At 38.5% G+C, this 20,134-nt stretch overlaps 1 protein-coding gene across 1 annotated transcript in view; it reads right to left on the reverse strand.

The window, feature by feature from the left end:
- The window catches only part of THSD7B (thrombospondin type 1 domain containing 7B), a 970,494-nt gene that overhangs the window by 434,135 nt on the left and 516,225 nt on the right, over positions 1-20,134 (reverse strand). The window contains exons 8-9 of the mRNA XM_070476270.1: positions 8,483-8,674; positions 6,066-6,300 (exon numbers count right to left, since the gene is read on the reverse strand). Of these exons, the coding sequence (XP_070332371.1) occupies positions 6,066-6,300; positions 8,483-8,674 (427 nt within the window). The remainder of the gene's footprint in view (positions 1-6,065; positions 6,301-8,482; positions 8,675-20,134) is intronic.

Consider the following 20,134-nt stretch of genomic DNA (forward strand, 5'->3'; position numbering starts at 1 on the left):
TATAAGAGATGCGGGTTTGATCCCTTGGTCAGAAAGATTCCCTGGAGAAGGGCATGGCATCCCACTCCAGAATTCTTGGCCTGGAGAATTCCACGGACAAAGTTCATGGGATTGCAAAGAGATGGGCATGACTGAAGCAATTTAGCACAAGAAAGCAATAAAGTGGTTGCTGGGGGCAGAACAGGAGACAGGAAGGGGATGGATGAGAGCAGGGTTGAGTGCAAGGCCATTCATCATTGTATATTATTTGCCTCCTTGTATTTTGTTATAATTTATGAACCATGTGAACACTTACCCAGTCAAAATAAAGACAGAGAAAGGAAGAAATGAAACACAAAAATCATTAAAAAGGGGTTGTGTTTGGGATGTGGGATGCTAAGTGGAGGAAGGTATCGCCAATTTTCACCATCAGTCTCTTTGCATTATTTTATCATACTTGTATAATAATATACAGAAGCATATAATACTTGAAAACAAAATGGGAATGTATATACTCACAGAAAAGGAATTGTTCAACAAAGTAATTATTAGTGGCCTTGTTATTAATCATCCTTAATATACACACACAAAAACTGTGTATCAAATAGGTCAATTCAATGAACATAACAATAGAAAGAAAAACCAGTGTCTTTAGAGCATAGAACATTATTTAAACAAGCTATTCTGGTAGGGAAAACTGATGTCATGCTTTAGTAGAACTAGCAAAAAGTACTAAACTCATTCCCAAGTTCCTTATTCATCCCTTGAAAGCTACTAAAATTAAATTGGACTGCTATTTATTCCATCTCCCCTCTAATCTCTCCTGGTATCTGTCTGGAAACGGAAGTGCAACTTGAAACATGTCAGTTTCCTGTGTTCCCAGCGGGGCAGCAGGGCTTGAGGGTACAGAGAACCCATCCAGGACATGCTTAGACATCACAAATAGCTCAGAAATGCCTGTGGTGGGGCTTGGCTTCAGGCTTTCTGGAGAGGGTGGTTTATTCCACAGAAACTTTGTTCATTTCAATTAGAAGTAGGTGTTAATCTCTTTTTCAACTTTTAAATATACCTTTATTGAGGTATATTGTTATGTTGTTGTGTGTGTGTGTGTGTGTGTGCTCACTCATGCCCAATTCTTGGCAACCCCATGGACTATAGCCTGCTAGGCTCCTCTGTCCATGGGATTTCCCAGGCAGGAATACTGGAGTGGGCTGCCACTTCCTTCTCCAGGGGATCTTCCCAACCCAGGGGCTGAACTGGCATCTCTTACGTCTCCTGCATTGGCAGGCAGATTCTTTACCTCTGTGTATACCTGATATGGAAAGGACTGCACCCATTTAACTTGATGAGTTTGAATATATACGAACCCCTGTGTTACCATGTCCACGAGCAAGGTGATGGACCTACCCAACACCTCCCAAAGTGTCCTGTGTCCCTTGTTTTGGTTTTTATTTTCGTGTAAGTAGGGTGTTAATCTCTTTTGGGGAACTGATATAGCCTACTTCTAAATTTATGATGTACTAGCATCACGCACAATAAATACTCAGTGGGCATAATATCAATTCTTCGTAACATGGTCCCCTTTATCAGTGTTCTTTGTCTAAGTCCATAAGAAAGAAACACCATCATCCCCTCAGGGACAAAGGTCAAACTCAGGTTATCTTGCTTTTATAGAGGTCATGAACTAAGGGCTTTCCTGAAGTGTGATTTCTGGTCTGATAAGAGCCAAATATTCTCTTGCTAGTGAAACCTTCTGTTCATTTCTTCTGCCAATAAGGTTTATTTAGAAAACATCAATTTCCTTAAAGGTTCATTTACTCTTCCTTTCTATTTACATGATGTTTACCCCTCCCAGGATCACATTTTCAATTTTCATAAACTTTCTCTGAATCATCAAGAATACTCTCCTTGACCATTAGCAACTTATGTGCCTTCCACTCCTAAGAAACATAATGTTTATTTTATTTATCATTTACTGACACTGACTAAAAGAAGGTTTTTGATATCTGTTGCACTGCTGGTTTTCTGTGTGTGTGTGTGTGTGTGTGTGTGTGTGTGTGTACACACATGCATGTAGGCATGTGTTATATAGATACTAATTTTTAATGTCTTCATGGTAGAAGTTCACCTCATATCATTTCTTAAAAAATGCCAGATCTTAATGTTGTGTAAATATTTAGTAATACTAACTGAATGATTGAAAAGCATTCTATGCTATTGGAGCCTGAAGACAAATCCCTGGGGAAATAAGGCAAATTTATCCAGTCATTTCCAAAACAAAATTGAAACCTTAAAAACTAGGGTAACATATGGATTCACATTTTAGCTAGTAAACACAGTATGGCTTCTTGCCTTTTGTCATAATTTATACTTTTTACTGTTATATAACACTCTGATCCTAGATTGGCAATTCTATTGCTAAAAGGGTGAATGCATTTCATTTCAACACATATATTTTTCCTGAACTTGCACTCGAGTATTCCACAATTGCCTCCTGGTTGCCCTGGAGGCCTTCATTCCTGTGCCGAAATGCATCAAATTTATCTACAGGGGTCTGCCATTTCTCAGTTCTGTGCTCAGAATCATGAGGTAGACATAGTCATTCAACCCAGGGACTGAGGGGCTATCCCAACCTTCCAACTTTGTAAAGATTCAATGTGTTAATGGAGCTCCCCATTACTGTATCTCACCAAATGCCCAGGGTTTTCTCATGAAAGGCAGAAAGTGCCTTATATGACCTTTGGAAGGTTCTGAGTTGTGTGATTTTAATCTTTATTATTTTTTCACACATTGCAACTGGGGAAAAGAGAAAAAGAGTAGTGAAACAAAACCACATATCCCAACAAGCTCTCAAGCTCTCACTCCTGTTTGAGTTGCACCCTAGCTAGTCCTCATTTTCTGATGTGATCAGTTCTATTACTCTTACAATGGTAACATTCTTACCGATACAATTACAAGGAAACCAGAACACCAACCCTGGGACGCAAAGAACTGCAAGTTCTGTGCATCCCAGAACAATGGGTTTAGAGTATCAAATACATCTTGTTAAGTCCATCAGTCTATGGATACACTCTTCTTTTTTTCTACTATGAAGGCCACTCTTTCTTTAGGATATTTTCTTTTCCTATTGCCATTACCCTCACCCAAAGGATTTAACAAATAGCAGGGAATTTTTTTTTCTCTGCAACAGCTTTCACATAAAAAATGAGCAAAAGCATACTTTTTGAAAGGGCAAAGCAAAGGATACTTTCTCTTGCTGATAATCTCACTATGTGCTTCACTGGACACTAGGTATTATTTTCTTAGCTCAATTAATCTCATTAACCTCAAGAATTTTAATTAACTTTACTTAAGTCAATGCAACCTCCTCTTGTTTAGCAGGATCATTTGGAGACATAGAGTAAGAATTAAAACTAGGCTGTTAAGTCTCTAGCCTCATTAAAAGTGCAAAAAGTAATTAGCAATGTCCTCATGTGTGGGCATGTGTGTGTGTGTGTGTTAGTGAAAACATCTGTGCAATTCATTTTTCTCTGTTGCAAAAATGAGTTAACACCAAAGGTTATTCACTGTAATAATATTTTAGTCTTATGAAAATTATCAAACAAATACATATGTATTTGTGCATTATGCTTTAAACTATAACCTTTTGACCTTGTGGTTTTTCTGGTCACAAAATATCGTTCAGTTAATATTTGTATAAGCTGATGCGCTCAGAAACTTTTATAAAAAAACTATCATTCAATGTAATGATAAGGCTAGATAAGGAAGCAGAGGGCTATTTGAACATATAATCCAACCTTTCACGTCTAAATAGCCTTTAATAATGTATTTGGTAGTTGTCAGTCTCAATTCTAATTCTCCTTTGCTAAGAAAAATATAAAGTACATTCATATCAAGTGTGGATATTTCCTATTATGGTCCAGAAGTGAAAAGTTTTATGGGAGGGAGATCAGGCTTCACGAATGCTAATTTTTCTCATCATTCTAAAGAATAATAGTTTGTTGCATTTCACATAGCGTTTATTCCTATATCTAAGCTATGTTTATTTTTATTTGTATATTCAAGCTAACAATTCCAGCATCTTTTTTAAGGAGTTGAAAAATGTACATTATGAAAATGAACATTATCAGGGCTTCAATTCTTCTTAAGATAAAAGTAGTTCTCTTGTTTGCATAATATCTTTATATATCTTTCAGGATTTTGCCATAACTCCAAGAATTAGATTATCATCTAAATGAAGTGATACACAAACATTATTGTTCATGTTTGCCTATATCTCCCATTGACTATTGGTCCACATGGTGTTATGGATACCAGGTAAGTTAAAACACACAAGTGATATAATTTGATGTTCTAAAAATATCACAAGCAACTTAGAGTTATATGCTAAAGCAGAATTAACATTTATGAGTTAATAAGAGCAGAAGGTCATTCATGTGATCTGTTTATTACTTTTCATGGCAGTCCCCTTTGCCAAACTTTATCACAATAAAATATTTTTTCTTAAAGCAAAAGATAAACATCAGCTTCTCAAACTTCTGCAGCTCATATCCATCCCCTGTCAAATCTTCTTACTTTCATACACACAGGTTTAATTAATTCATGAATTCTAAAAATGTTTATGGACAATGATGACATGCCAGTCATGGTTCTAAAATCTGTAGTGGCAACAAGGAAGATCCTCCAGCCCCAGCTACATCCAACAACCTTTGGAAGCCACATTTAGGAGGGGAGAGAGAGGAAGTCTTTTTGATTGTGCTTCAAGTCAAATTTATCTTCCCTTCCATTTTCATAGCCATCTGTTCATTTGATGCTCCAACACCAGCAGTATCTGGCCAATCTGTCCTACTTTTGCCATTAGCAGTTTGCTTCCCTTAACTGAGCTTCTATGACTTTCTTTACACACAGCTCAAGTAGTTTCCATGACACTGTGGATAAGGCCCAGAGCTTATCATCATGGTGCCCTGAGATGAAATTAATCAGGTTTAAGTTGCCCATGACAGCAACACAAACTGGACTGAATTAGGCAGAAGAGCAAATGCGGTTGCCCATGTTGCCAGGAAAAGCAGGAGGGCACTTAAGTGAGAGGGGACCAGAACTTGATATTTGTTCTGCTTCGGTTTCTGTCTCTTTCTAGTTTTACTCTCCCGGCTTTTTCCACCAGGCGTGACCGTGGCATGGCAACTCTCCTCTCATACACATAGAGCACCATGAACAGAAAGAAGAGACAGTTTCATTCTCTCAACTTAAAAATTTTGGAGGAATAGTTCTAAGTTGCCTAGTTTGTGACACTCGACCAAGGCTTGAACCAACCCATCCTGGTAACCCACCCACTACTAGGGTCTTTAAGAGTGGCCACTTGCAAACCTCTGCGGACAGGCCAGTCACCCAGTCCCTGTATATAACTAGGTCACTCACTGTTTCTTTTCCATGAGCATTCCTGCATGCACTTGAGGAAGAGTTATGTTTCCTCATTTGGTCTAGAGAAGAAACCCCACAGCTGAGTTCTCCAGTCAATTACTCTTTTTTCCCTCCATCACTTACAGTTACTCCTGAGCCTTTTCTAATCCTAGCCCTCATGTCTAAATTCTTCTACAGTATTTTTTTTTTCAATTTACATCTCTATGTGCAGAACAGAGCGCCCTTGAGATTGTAAATCTACTGGAGGGCATGAGTTAGTCTATTCAAAATGGCTGCATGGATCTATGGCTCACCTCAGACAAGGCCAATGGGATCTAAAGAAGAGTATAGCTCAGCCCCATATTTCGAAGTACATAACCTACCTTGTTGTGGACCTAGTCGTCATGTGATTGGAAAAGAGTCAGAAATACCGATATCAACTCTAGAAAAGTTGATTATTCAAACATATTTAAATTTGTGGGCATTATATTTACTGTTATCCTTCAATGAATGCATGCATTAGAACTTAGAAAAGTGTCTACCTTTGACAAGAGTCCAACAAAACAAAACAAAAACCTCTTACTCTAATACAAACTGGGACATACTCAGTGCTCAAAAATGCATCTGACTAAAAGCACTCAACTATGCAATCATCCTATGTACTTTCAATAAACTATTGATCATACCTTTTTGTCATCACTTGCCCCACGTGACTCTTGACACAGAAGACTCTCCGTGTCTGAATGCCCACACCGCATGTAGCTTCTCCATTCCAGCCAATGGTTGCATTAAGGGCAGTTACTAATGTGTCTTCAGAACAGGGGCCCCAAGGTGATGTCTCCCAGTAGAGCTGCATGCATGAATGCTCATTGCATGTGCGATACTCTTGGAGGGCCTGACTAGGAGGGCATGGTTTTCCACCTGCAAATATCAAAATAAAGAAGAATACACAGTTGTTGCTTTTATTAATATATTGCTGCCGTTATTCCTGTCATTATTGTTGTTTTTCATGTTTTAATGTTCTAGAAAGATGGCCTTTTGATATAATCTTCCTAAGACCTGAGCCACTGTACAACGTTTCTGACTCTATGGTCATGGTTCTTCTGTCATGAGTAACAACCTGAGGACAATATACTGCACCTTTCTCTCCTCCACACAGGCAACAGTATGCAAATTGCATGTAAAAAAAAAAATCAATTCACCTGGGCATACCTCTCTTCCAGCAACAAAATGCAAAGAAACTGTATGGGACTAAAGATAACACTGTGCGTTCACACTTGGGACAAATTCAGAACACAAGGTACAAAGAGATTAAAAAATCCAACTGTCACTTTTGAAGAGCCTGGAGCAAAAGCAGGTTACTGTACATGCCTCCTGCACACAACATTAACGGGTAGGCAAAGCAAAGAAACTACCCCTCCAGCCACGACCTGGACCCATCCTTACCCTCACCCCCACACACGTGAGCAAGTTAGGGAACCTGTTTGTTCCCACTACCCCCCTTGGTGGAGCAGAGGCCCTGAAAAAGCTTCACTTGAAAAAGATCAATTGACTCTACTGCTCACCTCTGTGTCATGTATCTCTGAGATAAATCCCAAAGATACCTGCTTTTATTTTAATATTATTATGCCAACATAAATTAGCCAGTTAGATATAATAAACCATGACCTTGAAGTGATATTATTCAAACACAAATACTTACATATGTTACCTGCATATGGGCTCTCTTTCCTAAGACAGCATGATTTTTCTGAGAGAGCCACCTTAAGACATCCATTCTCCCTCAAGCAGTGCATTTTACTGCAATTTGAGAAAACCAGAAATCTCTCTTTGAGTTTGGCAGGAGAGAGCTCACCCTTAACTCTGAAATAATATCTGACAATGTGTTATCCACTGGCAGGGAGACCAGATGATTGTGCATTCCTACATTCCTGGGTGAGTCAGACAATCACATTTCATTACTATCTTTTCTTTCACAATTTCATATCTATGTAAAAACTGGTATTTATCTAAAGCATTGATTTTTTTTTTCCCCTTACTCTGTCACAGCATAATGTTTTATTCAGTGGTCCAAATGCTTGAGAAGATTTGTGACCTTGGTTTTGTTATTCTTGTTATTTTCCCCCCATTAAATACTATTGACTTTTTTCTCCTTCCAGAAAAATAACAGACAAGAGGAGGAAGCCACTGCACTTTGAGAACTTGAAAATCTTCATTCCTCTTGAAGCTGGCCCCATTTCTTACGATCACAGAACAGAATCTTATCTTAAAAGGAGTTCCTCAAATCAAGGGGCCATATTGCTCTGTTGTCCTCGCTGAGCTGTTGGCAGGCAGGGCCAAGGGAGGCCCTAAAAGAACTGAAATGACATGTGTGTCTGGGGATGGAGACCATTGCTCTAAGTGATAGGAACAGCTGCTCCTCTGATTTGTCCTCAAGTCACCCGTTTGCGTTCCCATAGCACATTTTAGCTTCTTCGGTGTCATTTTCACAGCCTTCATCTTTGTCCCTCTTACAATGCGCCAGCCTGACAGAGCAGGAAATGAGGACATACAGATCAGGTAGTCTGCCAGCGTTAGTGGTGGCTCCAGGTTAAGAAGCCACATCTTTTGATTCCTAATTTTGAACTCATTTTACCAGGCATATTCCAATTATGTTCCCAACTGCATGAGCTATGAGAAGGTGGGTGTTTACCAATGAAGCCCTGTCTTCTTCCCTAAAAACGTATAACAACTAATACCCATCGGCCGGCCATGAGCTGTATGTGCATGAGTACTGTGATACATGCGTGCATGCTCAGTCACCCAGTGGTGTCCGACTCTTTGAGACCCCCGGGCTATAACCCACCAGAATCCTCTTTCCATGGAATTTTCCAGGCAAGAATACTGGAATGGGTTGCCATTTCCAACTCCAGGGGATCTTCCAGACCCAGGGATCAAACCCACGTCTCTTGAGTTTTCTGCATTGGCAGGTGGACTCTTTACTAAAACGAATCATGTCAATTATGGAAACCCAACAGAGATTAACTAGGGGATTAGAGAGAAATGCTTGGAAAGCAAATTGTTTACCTAGATTTAGGGACTAGAAACCTTTCCTATTACTCACCTTCTCCAGCCAATGCCAGGATAGTCCTTGACCTGGTCTGTTTCCCATCTGAGTTTTTATTTGAACAAGACTGAGAGCAGGATGACCACTCTGTCCACTCGCTCACCACACAATCCATCCGGCAGGGAATTTCGCAGGCCATCTGTTCAGGAGGTGGAGATGCTGGGCAGAGACTCCCTGATACATCTTCTCCTGTAATCAACCAGATCAAGACAGATGCAGATGATTGTAAAACCAAGGCCAGTCCAGGAACATTTAGATTCATCTCTTCCTCTATTACTTCAGCTTAGCTTAGAAGACTCCACCTGGTGTCTACACCAATAATGTTTTTTGTTGTTGTTGTTTAGCTGTTCACAATATTTATGTCAAGAAAAACTTTTAGGACATAATTTGGCATTTAGAAAGGTAGATACAATAGGAAAACTGCCTTTTGTCATCCTTCCCAGGGACAAGTGGGCTTCTTCCAGGAACAATTTAGCCTAGATGGCTGGGGACAAGACTGACATGCTACTGACAACCACATGTAACAAGTACATGCATTTCTGCAAAATTGGAGTTAGAAGTATCCGCTGACCTGAAAAACCACAATTTGTGCTGAGCCATCTATTGTAAACCCCCCCACCCAAGTTATCAATCTAATTTTCTGTTGGGTGTTTTCATCTCCAAATGCACGTGTGGGTGCTTAGTCACTCAGTTATCTCCAATTATTTGCAACCCCATGGACTGTAGGCCACCAGGATCCTCTGTCTATGGAATTTTCCAGACAAGAATACTGGAATGAGTTGTTATTTCCTAATCCAAGGGATCTTCCCAACATAGGGATCAAACCCATGTCTCTTGCAGCTCTTGCACTGGCAGGCAGATTCTTTACCACTGTCCCACCTGGGAAGCCCTATCTCTAACTATGCAATCTTAATGAAGACTATTGCACAATGATTCATTTATTCTATTTGTACACAGTGGTAAATAATTCAAAACCACAGTGGAAACGAACCTGTGGCTAAAATTATACACTATGTTGAAACAAATGGTGAAAGCAAGCCCCAAATTTTCCCAAATCTATTCCCCCTTTGATGAATTACTCAAACCAAAACACACACATACACACGATAATGGGGAATGGAATTCTACAGTTAACAGACACAGCCGAGGGGATCATTTCTAAGTTGCTATTCTATATCACAAATGATCATAATGAATTTTTTTTCTAAACTCTCTTTTAGGTTATTTATCCACTATTTTTAGAATTCAAATATTCCTCTTCATAGATAACAATTCCACTCTTACTATCTCCTCATTCACAGTCCCCTCATAAATACAGAAGACATGAACAATAGTAAAAACTTTCATGGTTTGAAGCAACAACATGAAATGTGGAATGGCAGCTCTAGGAGACAGGCAATTTCCTCTTTGTGACTTTATGTCCGTGGAATTCTCCTGTCATAATCTGACACAAAAAGTAACTGCGGAAAGGGACTAATATTTATGCAGCATCTCCCTTGTGCAGGCATTGTCCTCATAAGATGCTCCTAGAGACAGGTGTGACCCATCTTGTTTTGTAGATGAGGAGTCGGTGGCTCTGGAAGGAAAACTTGCTCAGGGTCGCAAAACTTGCTGACAGGCCTGAGTAGGAAGCAAACGAAAACTTTTTCTGACTCCAAAAATTCTGGTTTCTCCATTAACCATATTGTGTCTAACTCCAAGAGATGGATAGTTCTTTTTAAAGAAGTACCGGGTTGGTCAAAAAGTTCATTCAGTTTTTTACACCCAATCTTACAGAAAAACCTGAACAAACTTTTTGGCCAATCAAATAAATAAAACAAGCTGTCAGTGAGCAAGACTCCCTGGAGGAGAATCTAGTGCCCTCCTAGGATTTGCATTCATATTTGTAAATGAGGCCAGGCTCACTGCCCTTGAGGTACAAATAAAACTTTTCAAGCATATTATAGGAAGTAATAGAGATTCTAGCGGATGATCACGCTGAACGACCAGTTCCAATCACTCTCTCTTCAGTCTCAATCTATTTTCTTGTTGAATCGACACTGTATAGTATATGCAAACACAGACTCAGACACACACACACACACACACACCCCAATACAACTTAGGGGGAGGGCTTCCCCAAGTACAGAAGTAGGCAGGTCAAACAAAACATATAAGCAACATCCAATCAAAATTCAATTTCCACATTCGTGAATATTATGAGCATAACTTCTACACAAAAATATTTCAAAGCAGTGTCTTGCAAAGAATATTTTGAGGAATAAGATACTTGAAGGTTCTTATTTTAAAAGGGGGGGGGTGGAGCTGAGAAGCACGGGATTAAAATAGTAAAACTGGTCTCATTACTGGAGAGTAGTGAGTGTTAAAAATGCCAGTTATCACATAAGCTCCCTTTGATGCAAATAGCATGTAGTATTTTTCAGTCTTATTTGACTTATGGCTTTCCTTTTGGGGGAGCCTCTCTCCCAGAAATGTTATTTTTATCAATATGCTTTGAGAAAAATCCTGCCTTTAAGAGTTATAAAATTATCAACTACTATTTGATGGGCATGTATTACATCCAAGGAAAAATGGGATAAATATAAATGAAGATATTGTGATTTATCCCCCCAGAGCAAATGATTAATAACAGAGATGAGCTATAAATACAAAAAGATAAAACCTAGTCCAAAAGTAAATGTCAAGTACTGTGTGTTTTAAATAAAGAATCCTGTAGTGATTTAGGGAAGAGAAAGCTCTCTGGGGACCTAATCTGAGAGCAGAAGGCTCTCAATAAGGAGAAAGAGAAAGATTAGGAGCCGGTGGCAACCAGGGAGGGCATGTCAGTCAATACAAGTGTCAACAAAGGCATAGTGATAAGAAAACACAAGCTATGTGGAAGGTAGTTAAACCTGAAGCTCCATGGGGAAAAGAGAAAGCATATGTTGGAAGAGTTGTTTTACATCAAATTCTGGATAACTTAGACTGAAATACCAGTTCTATTTCCACCTTCATTCAATTCCCAAATGCCCAGGTTTCCCATGACCCAAATTTAACATCCTCCAGGTCATCCATCACCTAGTACCTTTAGTATTCACTTCCAGTGTTGGGATGCTTTTTAAAACCTAAGCTTTCCTATAAACTGATACGTCCATTTACACAGGGCAGTGAAATGTCAATACTCCCATCAACACTTTGACAGCTTGTCTATATGGCCTAATGCAGAAATGTGAGCAATCAGATAAGTTGTTCTTTAATGAAGCCAAGCTAATAGTCATAAGTAGGCTCTTCAATTCATGTGTGAGCTATTTTATAAGAAACTCTGCCAAATAAAAGATCACAATGGTATCTTAGTTATGGGTAACCTAGTCAGAGTTAAGTATCTGAAGGTGGAGCTTAGGACCACTTATCCTCTGGGGCATATCACTTAACTTCTTTAAACCTCTGTTATCTCATCTGCAATAATGAAATAATAACACCTACCTTTAAGGGATGGTCTAAGGATTAGAAATCACTTATGCACAATACACGGCAGTGTTTCCAACAACAGAGGGAGGACACAATATAGAGGAATGTGAAACAGATCACCAGTCCAAGTTTGATGCATGAAACAGGGCACTCAAAGCCAGCACACTGGGACAACCATGAGGGATGGGATGAGGAGGGAGGTGACAGGGGAGTTCAGGATGGGGACACATGTCACCCATGGCTGATTCATGTCAATGTATGGCAAAAGCCACTACAATACTGTAATTAGCCTCCAATTAAAATAAATTATTATTTTTTTAAACATCTGCAAAGAAGTACACCACCAAATAGAGAAGGGAATAGCAACCCATTCCAGTGTTCTTGCCTGGAGAATCCCATGGACAGAGGAGTCTGGTGGGCTACAGTCCATAGGGTCACAAAGAGTCGGACACAACCGAGCAACTAACACTACACTACACCACCAAAACCTAATGGCATTCTTGCTCTAAAAATCTAAAGATTGATGCCATAACCATGAAAAGCACTTGCTCTAAAATGCATATATATGTACAAATTACCAGCAACAGCTCCACAGACTAGTTCACATAACATAAAGAATGCTTATAATTATCCAGATAGCTTTGCCTATATGTGACTCATCTAAACCATTTAAAAGCCAAAAATAAAGCACTTGAGCCTGAACAAGCTCACTGGCCCATCTACACTGGTATAATTGTCTTCCTATTGCAGAGAGAACTCATTTCAAAAGAGGAGCATTTATACTTTCCTGTTCTCATTTTCATGGATGGATCAATGAGACCAACTGAAATCTCAGGCAAGCGTGGAAAATAAAGCAGCGCATGGGACAGAAATTTAGTCATTAAAAGTGATTTTCACAAGCTCTTATAATCTAATGTCACAATAAAACTGAATATATTTAAGGGAAAAACTGAATTAATCTTTCAAGAAGACTCTAAAATTGCTCCCTGTCCTCATCAGGCTCCCTGAGATCAATAATGACAAACTAGATCCTCTCCTCAAGGAGTAGACTTCTTTAAATTAGTTGTGATTCTGAAAATAAGGGATAGGGTGCTGCTCCAACCTTGTCACTTTTAAAAAAATAATTTAATATGGTGACATCCCATTACATAAAATTAACCATTTTAGAGTAAATATTTCAGCAGCATTTAGTAAATCACAATTTTTTTGCAGTGCATCATCTCTATTCTTTGCGATTCTGGAGACCTTGGCTTAGATGACTGGGTGACTCAGTCTTGCCCATGGGTCATAATACCATTCTCATGCTTGCCCATTTGTGGCTAAAAACAACAGTTCTTAGATGAAAGATTATTTTCTTTTTTTCAAAGTACAGTATATTTACAATGTTGCATTAGTTTTGGGTATACAGCAAAGTGATTCAATTATGTGTGTGTGTGTCTGTGTGTGTGTGTGTGTATAAGAATCATTTTTGGATTCTTTCCCATTATAGACTATAACAAGATATTGCATATAGCTCCCTATGCTACACAGTAACTCTAGATCCTTGTTGCTTATCTATTTTAAATATAGTAGAGTGTATCATGCATGCGTGCATGCTCAGCCATGTCTGATTGTTTGCAACCCCATGGGCTGTAGTCCACCAGGTTCCTCTTTCCTTGGAATTTTCTAGGCAAGAGTACTGGAGTGGGTTGCCATTTCCTCCTCCAGGGGATCTTCCCCACCCAGGGATTGAACTCACATCTCTTACATCTCCTGCATTGGCAGGCAGGTTCTTTACCACTGGGGCCCCTGGAAAGCCTGTAGTGTGTATCTATTAATCACAAACTCCAATTTTATCCCTTCTCCTATCTTTTCCCTTTTGGTAACCATAACTGTGTTTTTTATGTTCATGTGTCTGTTTCTGTGTTCTAAATAAGTTCACATGTATCGTTTTCTTTTAGATTCCACATATAACTGATACCATAAGATATTTGTCTTTTTGTGTCTGACTTACTTCACTTAGCATGGTAAACTCTAGGTCCAAATGAGAGAAAGATTCTTGAACATATGAATAAACTCAAGATTCCCTAAAATAAGTTTATTTCTTCTAGTTCAAATGTATATGCTACTTAAAGTATAAATAGTTCACAGCAGACTCTCTATGGTGGCCATGTAAATTTAACACTAACGTAGATTTCAGACTTTGGACTTTCCACATAAAATTAGTGTTTAAGCCATACCTATGCTATATACTATGTCCTGTGGAATCCTTTGTTTTATAATACTAAGGAACTAGAATTTAATATTATAAGCCACCATCTCTCTTTATAATAATAGAACTAACAGTTATGTTTCTTATTTTTCTGACCTGTACTATGTGTCCAAAATGAGAAAAGAAATAGACAAAATAGAAATAAAATAAGAAACCAGATATCTACAAATATACAGTCTGATTTAAAAGTAGACTAGCATTTTGTCATCATACACAATTCAAACTATCTTACTCTTTCAAAAAATAATGCAATTTGGGTATTTCATCGATATTTCCTCTTGTATACTATTACACTATCTATGGAAAATAACAAAGCAGTTACCGAAAATACTTTACACATCATAAAATTTTATGTCCTATTTAAATCTAAGAAGAATGCCAATAAACGTTGATTAAATGCTTGCCAACATCTAGTAAGATGTCAGTGGATGGTATACAGCAAATTTCCTGGAATTCATATGCACTTAATTTCATTTTTTCAATTTAAATATTATCTCCTTAAATGTAAGTAGCCCCTAGCCACTTCTGGACTGGGACTCTACTGAGCTAAGGAAATGTTTATACTTCAAACCAACAAAATATGAAAGAAAGCTAAGGGCTAAACAGAAGCTATGTGCAACTATGCAATGCCATCAATGCAATTAATGCTTCTGCTTGTGAATTTTGCCATTTGAAGCTTATCTATCTAGTTTGTACACACAGGAAGGCAAATTTTAAAAATATGATGTTAAGTATTATCATATTTATAATAACTAAAACAACTGCAATAATAAAATAACATCAGCATGTGATATTTGGGAAAGTATAGAGTGGGCTGTATACTGCACAAACCACACTGCCTTTTTTTCTCCCTCAAATTCTTTAAAGTTTTAATTGGAGGATAACTACAATACTGTGATGGCCTCTGCCATCCATTAACATGAATCGGCCACAGCTCTACATGTGTCCCCTCTCCGGAACCGTCCTCCGACCTCCATCCCCACCCCATCCCTCCAAGCTGTCACAGAGCATCGGCTTTGCGTTCCCTGTGTCATACACAAAACGCCCACTGACTTTCTATTTTGTACATGGTAATATATAATATATATTATATATATAATATATGATTATCCCACCCTCTCCTTCACCTAATGTATCCAAAATTCTGTTATGTCTGCATCTCCTTTGCGGCCCTACTGACATCGTTAGTGAGGCTCTATTGTCACACCTGCAGTACAAAAGCTTAAAACCGTTTGTCCAAGAGTCATGTGGCTTGTAAGTGTCTGACCTAGAACTGGAAAACATACCTGCTAGACCCTAAAAGCTATATTCTTAACCATTTTGCTGTATTGTGTCCTGCTTCATATCTCACATATGCCTTTCTCATCAATTACTTTTAATTGATACCAAACTATGAAGAAGGAATTCTATACAATTCACTGTCAGCTAGTCAGTATATTTAGTGTTGGAAAGAATGAGCCCAAGGGAGTGAGCAGCTTAATTATCTAGGAATTGCATCATAAGATGAGGCAGAATAGGGTGATGTTTTTTCAAAAGTAGAAAAGATAAGCAGATGAAAAAGAGTTCATAATGCAGAGTTGGAAGAACAAGATAGAAGGCAAGACAAAATAGGAACACGGAATAATGGATGTTCAGCAAAAACAGTACACTGTATGATTAGATGAATGACACAAACACAAGCTAAACATATAATGATGATGCCGCACCAGAGGTAAAGACCCTGCCTGCTAATGTAGGAGATGCAAGAGAGGCAGGCTCGATCCCTGAGTTGAAAAGATCTCTTGAGGAGGAAAAGGCAACCTGCTCCAGGATTCTTGCCTGAAGAACCCACAGACAGAGGAGCCAGTGGGCTACAGAACATGGAGCCACAAAGACTTGGACATGATGAGTGACTGAGTGCACACACACAACTGTATGCATGCATGGTCAGTCGTATCTGACTCTTTGTGATCTACGGACTACAGTCCACCAGGTTCCTCTGTCCATAGAATTTTCCAGGCAAGAAGACTGGAATGGGTTGCCATTTCCTACTCCAGGGCTTCTTCCTGCCCCAGGGATTGAACCACCATCTCTTGCATCTCCTGTGTTGGCAGGCAAATTCTTTACCACTACGCCACCTGGGAAGCCCAGTAATGATTAAGGATGCTCACAAAGCAAAATAACAATACTCTTCTAATAGCTGATCAAAGAAAACAAAGGAGAACATAAGAGCAAAGGCTAAAATAAACATAGGGGAAAACTCAAACATTTAAAGGAAAAAGACTTTAGGTGAGAAATAATAACAGTTAAATATAAGAAAACAATATTTCCAAGGTAAACATATTTACAAAGGCCAGAAGTTAGCTGAAATTGGATCTAATGGCAAGTGAGCTGTTTGTTCAGAAGTCTGTCTAACTGAGCAGCTATATCAGATTTCTCAGCATACAAGAATATATTGATAATAGCAGCTAACACGTTGATCATTTAGAATGTACCAAGCATAATGTTACATCTTACATGTATTTATTAACTCGTTTACTCTCAAAAGCATCAATAATAGTAAACATGTATACAGTACATAACAGATGTTAGTTATTACTCTAAGTAAATTACATATATCAACTCATTTGGACATCACCATACTATGCCATAAGCACTATCATTACGTTCATTATATAGAAGAGAATATTGAATCTTAGATGAGTTAATATTACCTGCCCAAAGTCAAACACAAGTAAAATGGCAGAGTTTGAATTTGGACCTGGGTAACCTGGCTCTAAGAGCCCATTTCTTAAGGGCAACACTTTATTGACACGCACATCTTCAACTCAGTGTCAGGACAATTTATGTACCTGGCTGTACAAAACTCGATCTAGTGGAGAATCAGTGAACTGTGAAGCATCCCAACACATTTAGCTCATGAATTCTGTGTGTTACTCAGGGTGCACAAAGATGCAAAAGGGCAGAAACAGTGTATGATTTAGGAGCAAACTACAATTGCTCAAAAAAACTCCAAGTAAAACCTAATAAAACTCTTAGTGAGGAAACATCACATTTCCCTGGTCTCAGTCACACATTCCAGGGGAAATCACCACTATTTTATGTGTGTGAAAAAGGTCTGAAAATTAAGCACTCTGATTTAGGCTTGGAAAAAAATATTTATATATTTCTGGTTTTGACACTTTTCAAAATGTGACCTTGAAAAATAACTTTTTCTTTTCTAACAATGACATCAGTTTGCTCACAAGCCCCAACTTCTGGTTGGTAGTCAGGGCTGGGTGGGAGTTGGGGAAGAGGCGAAGAACAGAAACATCTATCCGTTTAAAGTAACTTAGCAACTCATGATCAAACGATATCATTTCAAAGTTAACTCCATCTCAGCTTTTCAGTGCTTCTCCCTCTCTCCTTTCTTCCCTTCTTTTTGGGTGGCAGCTGAGTCTAAGAGGAATGTCTGTCTCAGAGCTGCACATTCTCCTTTGAATTTTGTTGGATCCCTACTGAGCTATTTCCATCAACTTGGTCTTGGGGCACCATTACCTAGTCCTTGAAGGTGCGCCTGCATCCGCTCTGATTTAGAGGTTTCCTATCACAGCTTCTGACTTTCTAATCCACACTCTTTATACTCATTTAGACTTGACTCCAAGCTAGGTCCAGTTTCCTGGAGGGGTCAGCACCTCCACATCCTATGGTGGGGCACGATTTCAGGACAGCAATCACTGCTTCACTGTGGCAGCCCCATTGCTTTTTGTAAGGAAACAAGGAGCTCTGGGTGCAGTCTCTTCCTGCAGGCTCAAACCGGAGGAGGAGGTGCTGGCCCGGCTGCTTTGGTTTTCCCTTTAACTGATCTGAAATGTCCATAGTTTTCATTTCCTCAGCCCAGCATTTCAACTGCAGAATGAAAAGGAGCCAAGGACCCTCATGTCCATGTACCTCTTCTGACAGCCTCCCTAGATTCCTTCTTTCTGATCCAGGAAATCAGCCAGTGCAGAAGTCTGGCTTGTGCTAAATCTGTCTTCTGAGACTTCTGGCCTCTCATCTTGATCTCTGGAGGGAACTCTTCGGAACTTATGAAACGCTTTTCTTCGATACACCTGCTTCTTGCATAAGAAAGTCAATTTTTCAGGATTGCTGTCCCTGAAAAGAGCTTTAAGATTTCATTTCTGGGCACTGACTTGTTCTGTTTGCATCTGAGATATAATAATAACCTAACTTGTGTGGACACGGTGGATAGCTCAGAAATTCACTGAGGTGGGGCAGGAGGGTGGGGGAGGTCCTATCCAGTAAGGCACAGAAGCAGACACTGAAAGAAAAGCACTCACGCATCTTAAAACATAATTTGAGGACATCTGCTTAGTGTGGAAATCCTGTTTCTCATGAGAATTTTATAGAGATTCTGTCTAATTTTTAAAAAGATTAATCCAGAGTGACAATAATGGAATAAATGTTCTTAATAATGCAGGACATGCTTCTACAAAAGAGAAAATCTTGGAGTAAATAAACAGCACAGGATAACGGACAGAATATTGGGAGGAGCTGTGACATCTGGGTTGGAGTTCTGCCTTGAACACTTAACAAAATGTGGCCATGAAAAATAGTTATGTTTTTTTAGGCTTCAGAAGCCTTGCGTAAGTAGGAGGTGGGGCACTGCTATCATCCTTGATTATATTATCTGGTCAGATGATAGATCAAAGAGGCTAATGTAAAATAATGCTTTGGAAATTGCAAAGCATCATTTATATATAATGTATCTTTTTATTATTGGTGAAAATGGGGCTAAAGGGCACTCCAAATAGGAAAATGATTTGAGTCAAAGATACTATCTTTCTTCTCCATCTCAATTTTGTCATAGCTAGAAAAATAAAGAGGCACTAAAATGATTATAGAGAAATAATGTTACTCATTTCATCTATCTACTTATCTAGCTATATAACTAGCTATTAAGAAAAGGATTTGGACCAGCTTGAATATGTGGTATACCTTTAGAAAGCACTTAAATTTGTCTAAAAGCTTTCTGAAAATCAATATTTTTAAGTTAAACTGAGGAAGTCAACAGAGTAGACCAATAAAAGATCAGTAAAGAATGGTCATTTTCTCTCTGTAATTAACCTTCAGAAACATAATTTTAATGGCTTTAAGTGGGAAATATATTATGATTTATTTAACTACCTCACTTTAATGGCACAATTAAGATGTTTTCGATTTCTCTTTTGATAAGTAATACTGCAAAGAACATTGTTGACTAAATCATTGATTGCTTTCCTAAGAATAAATTTCTAGAAATGGAAGAATAAAGTCAAAGAATATGAACTTCATTAAAGTCCTTTCATGGAAAATAGTGCCAGTTTGCTTTTTAGTTTTTTATCCCTATCTTACCTTCATTTTAAAATTTGCATACAATACAATTCACTCTCTGTGCTATACAATCCTGTGGGTTTTGGCAAATGCATAGAGCCTTGTATCCATTATCGAAACTATGAGATAAAACAATTCTATCACCACAAATAATCTCCTTGTGCTGCCTTTTTGGAGTCATCACTTACATCCTCTATCTCCCCAAAAAACCTTGATCTGATCTCTGTTCCTACAGTTTTGTTTCTGTCCCCCAGAATGTCACAACAGTGGAGTTATACAGCTTGTAGTTTTTGTACCAAAGTGCATTTGAGATGTGCCAGTGTTGCCGCATATAAGGATAGCTCATTCTTTTTTGTTGCTGAGTAATATTCCATTTCATGGATACAGCACACTTTGTTTGTCTATTCAGTTGAAGGACATTTGCATTGTTTCCACATTTTGGTGACCATGAATAAAGCTGATATACAGGTTCTTGTGTAAATATAAATTTCCATTTCTTTGGGTAAATAATTAAGAGGGTAAATATTGGATCATACACAAGTGTTGATTTTATAAGACACTGTCAAACTGTTTTCTAAAGTGTCCAGACTATTTTCATTTCATCAGCAATGCATGAGCTT

The sequence above is a fragment of the Odocoileus virginianus genome, chromosome 13 (genome assembly GCF_023699985.2).
Source record: "Odocoileus virginianus isolate 20LAN1187 ecotype Illinois chromosome 13, Ovbor_1.2, whole genome shotgun sequence".
Taxonomy (NCBI): Eukaryota; Metazoa; Chordata; class Mammalia; order Artiodactyla; family Cervidae; genus Odocoileus; species Odocoileus virginianus.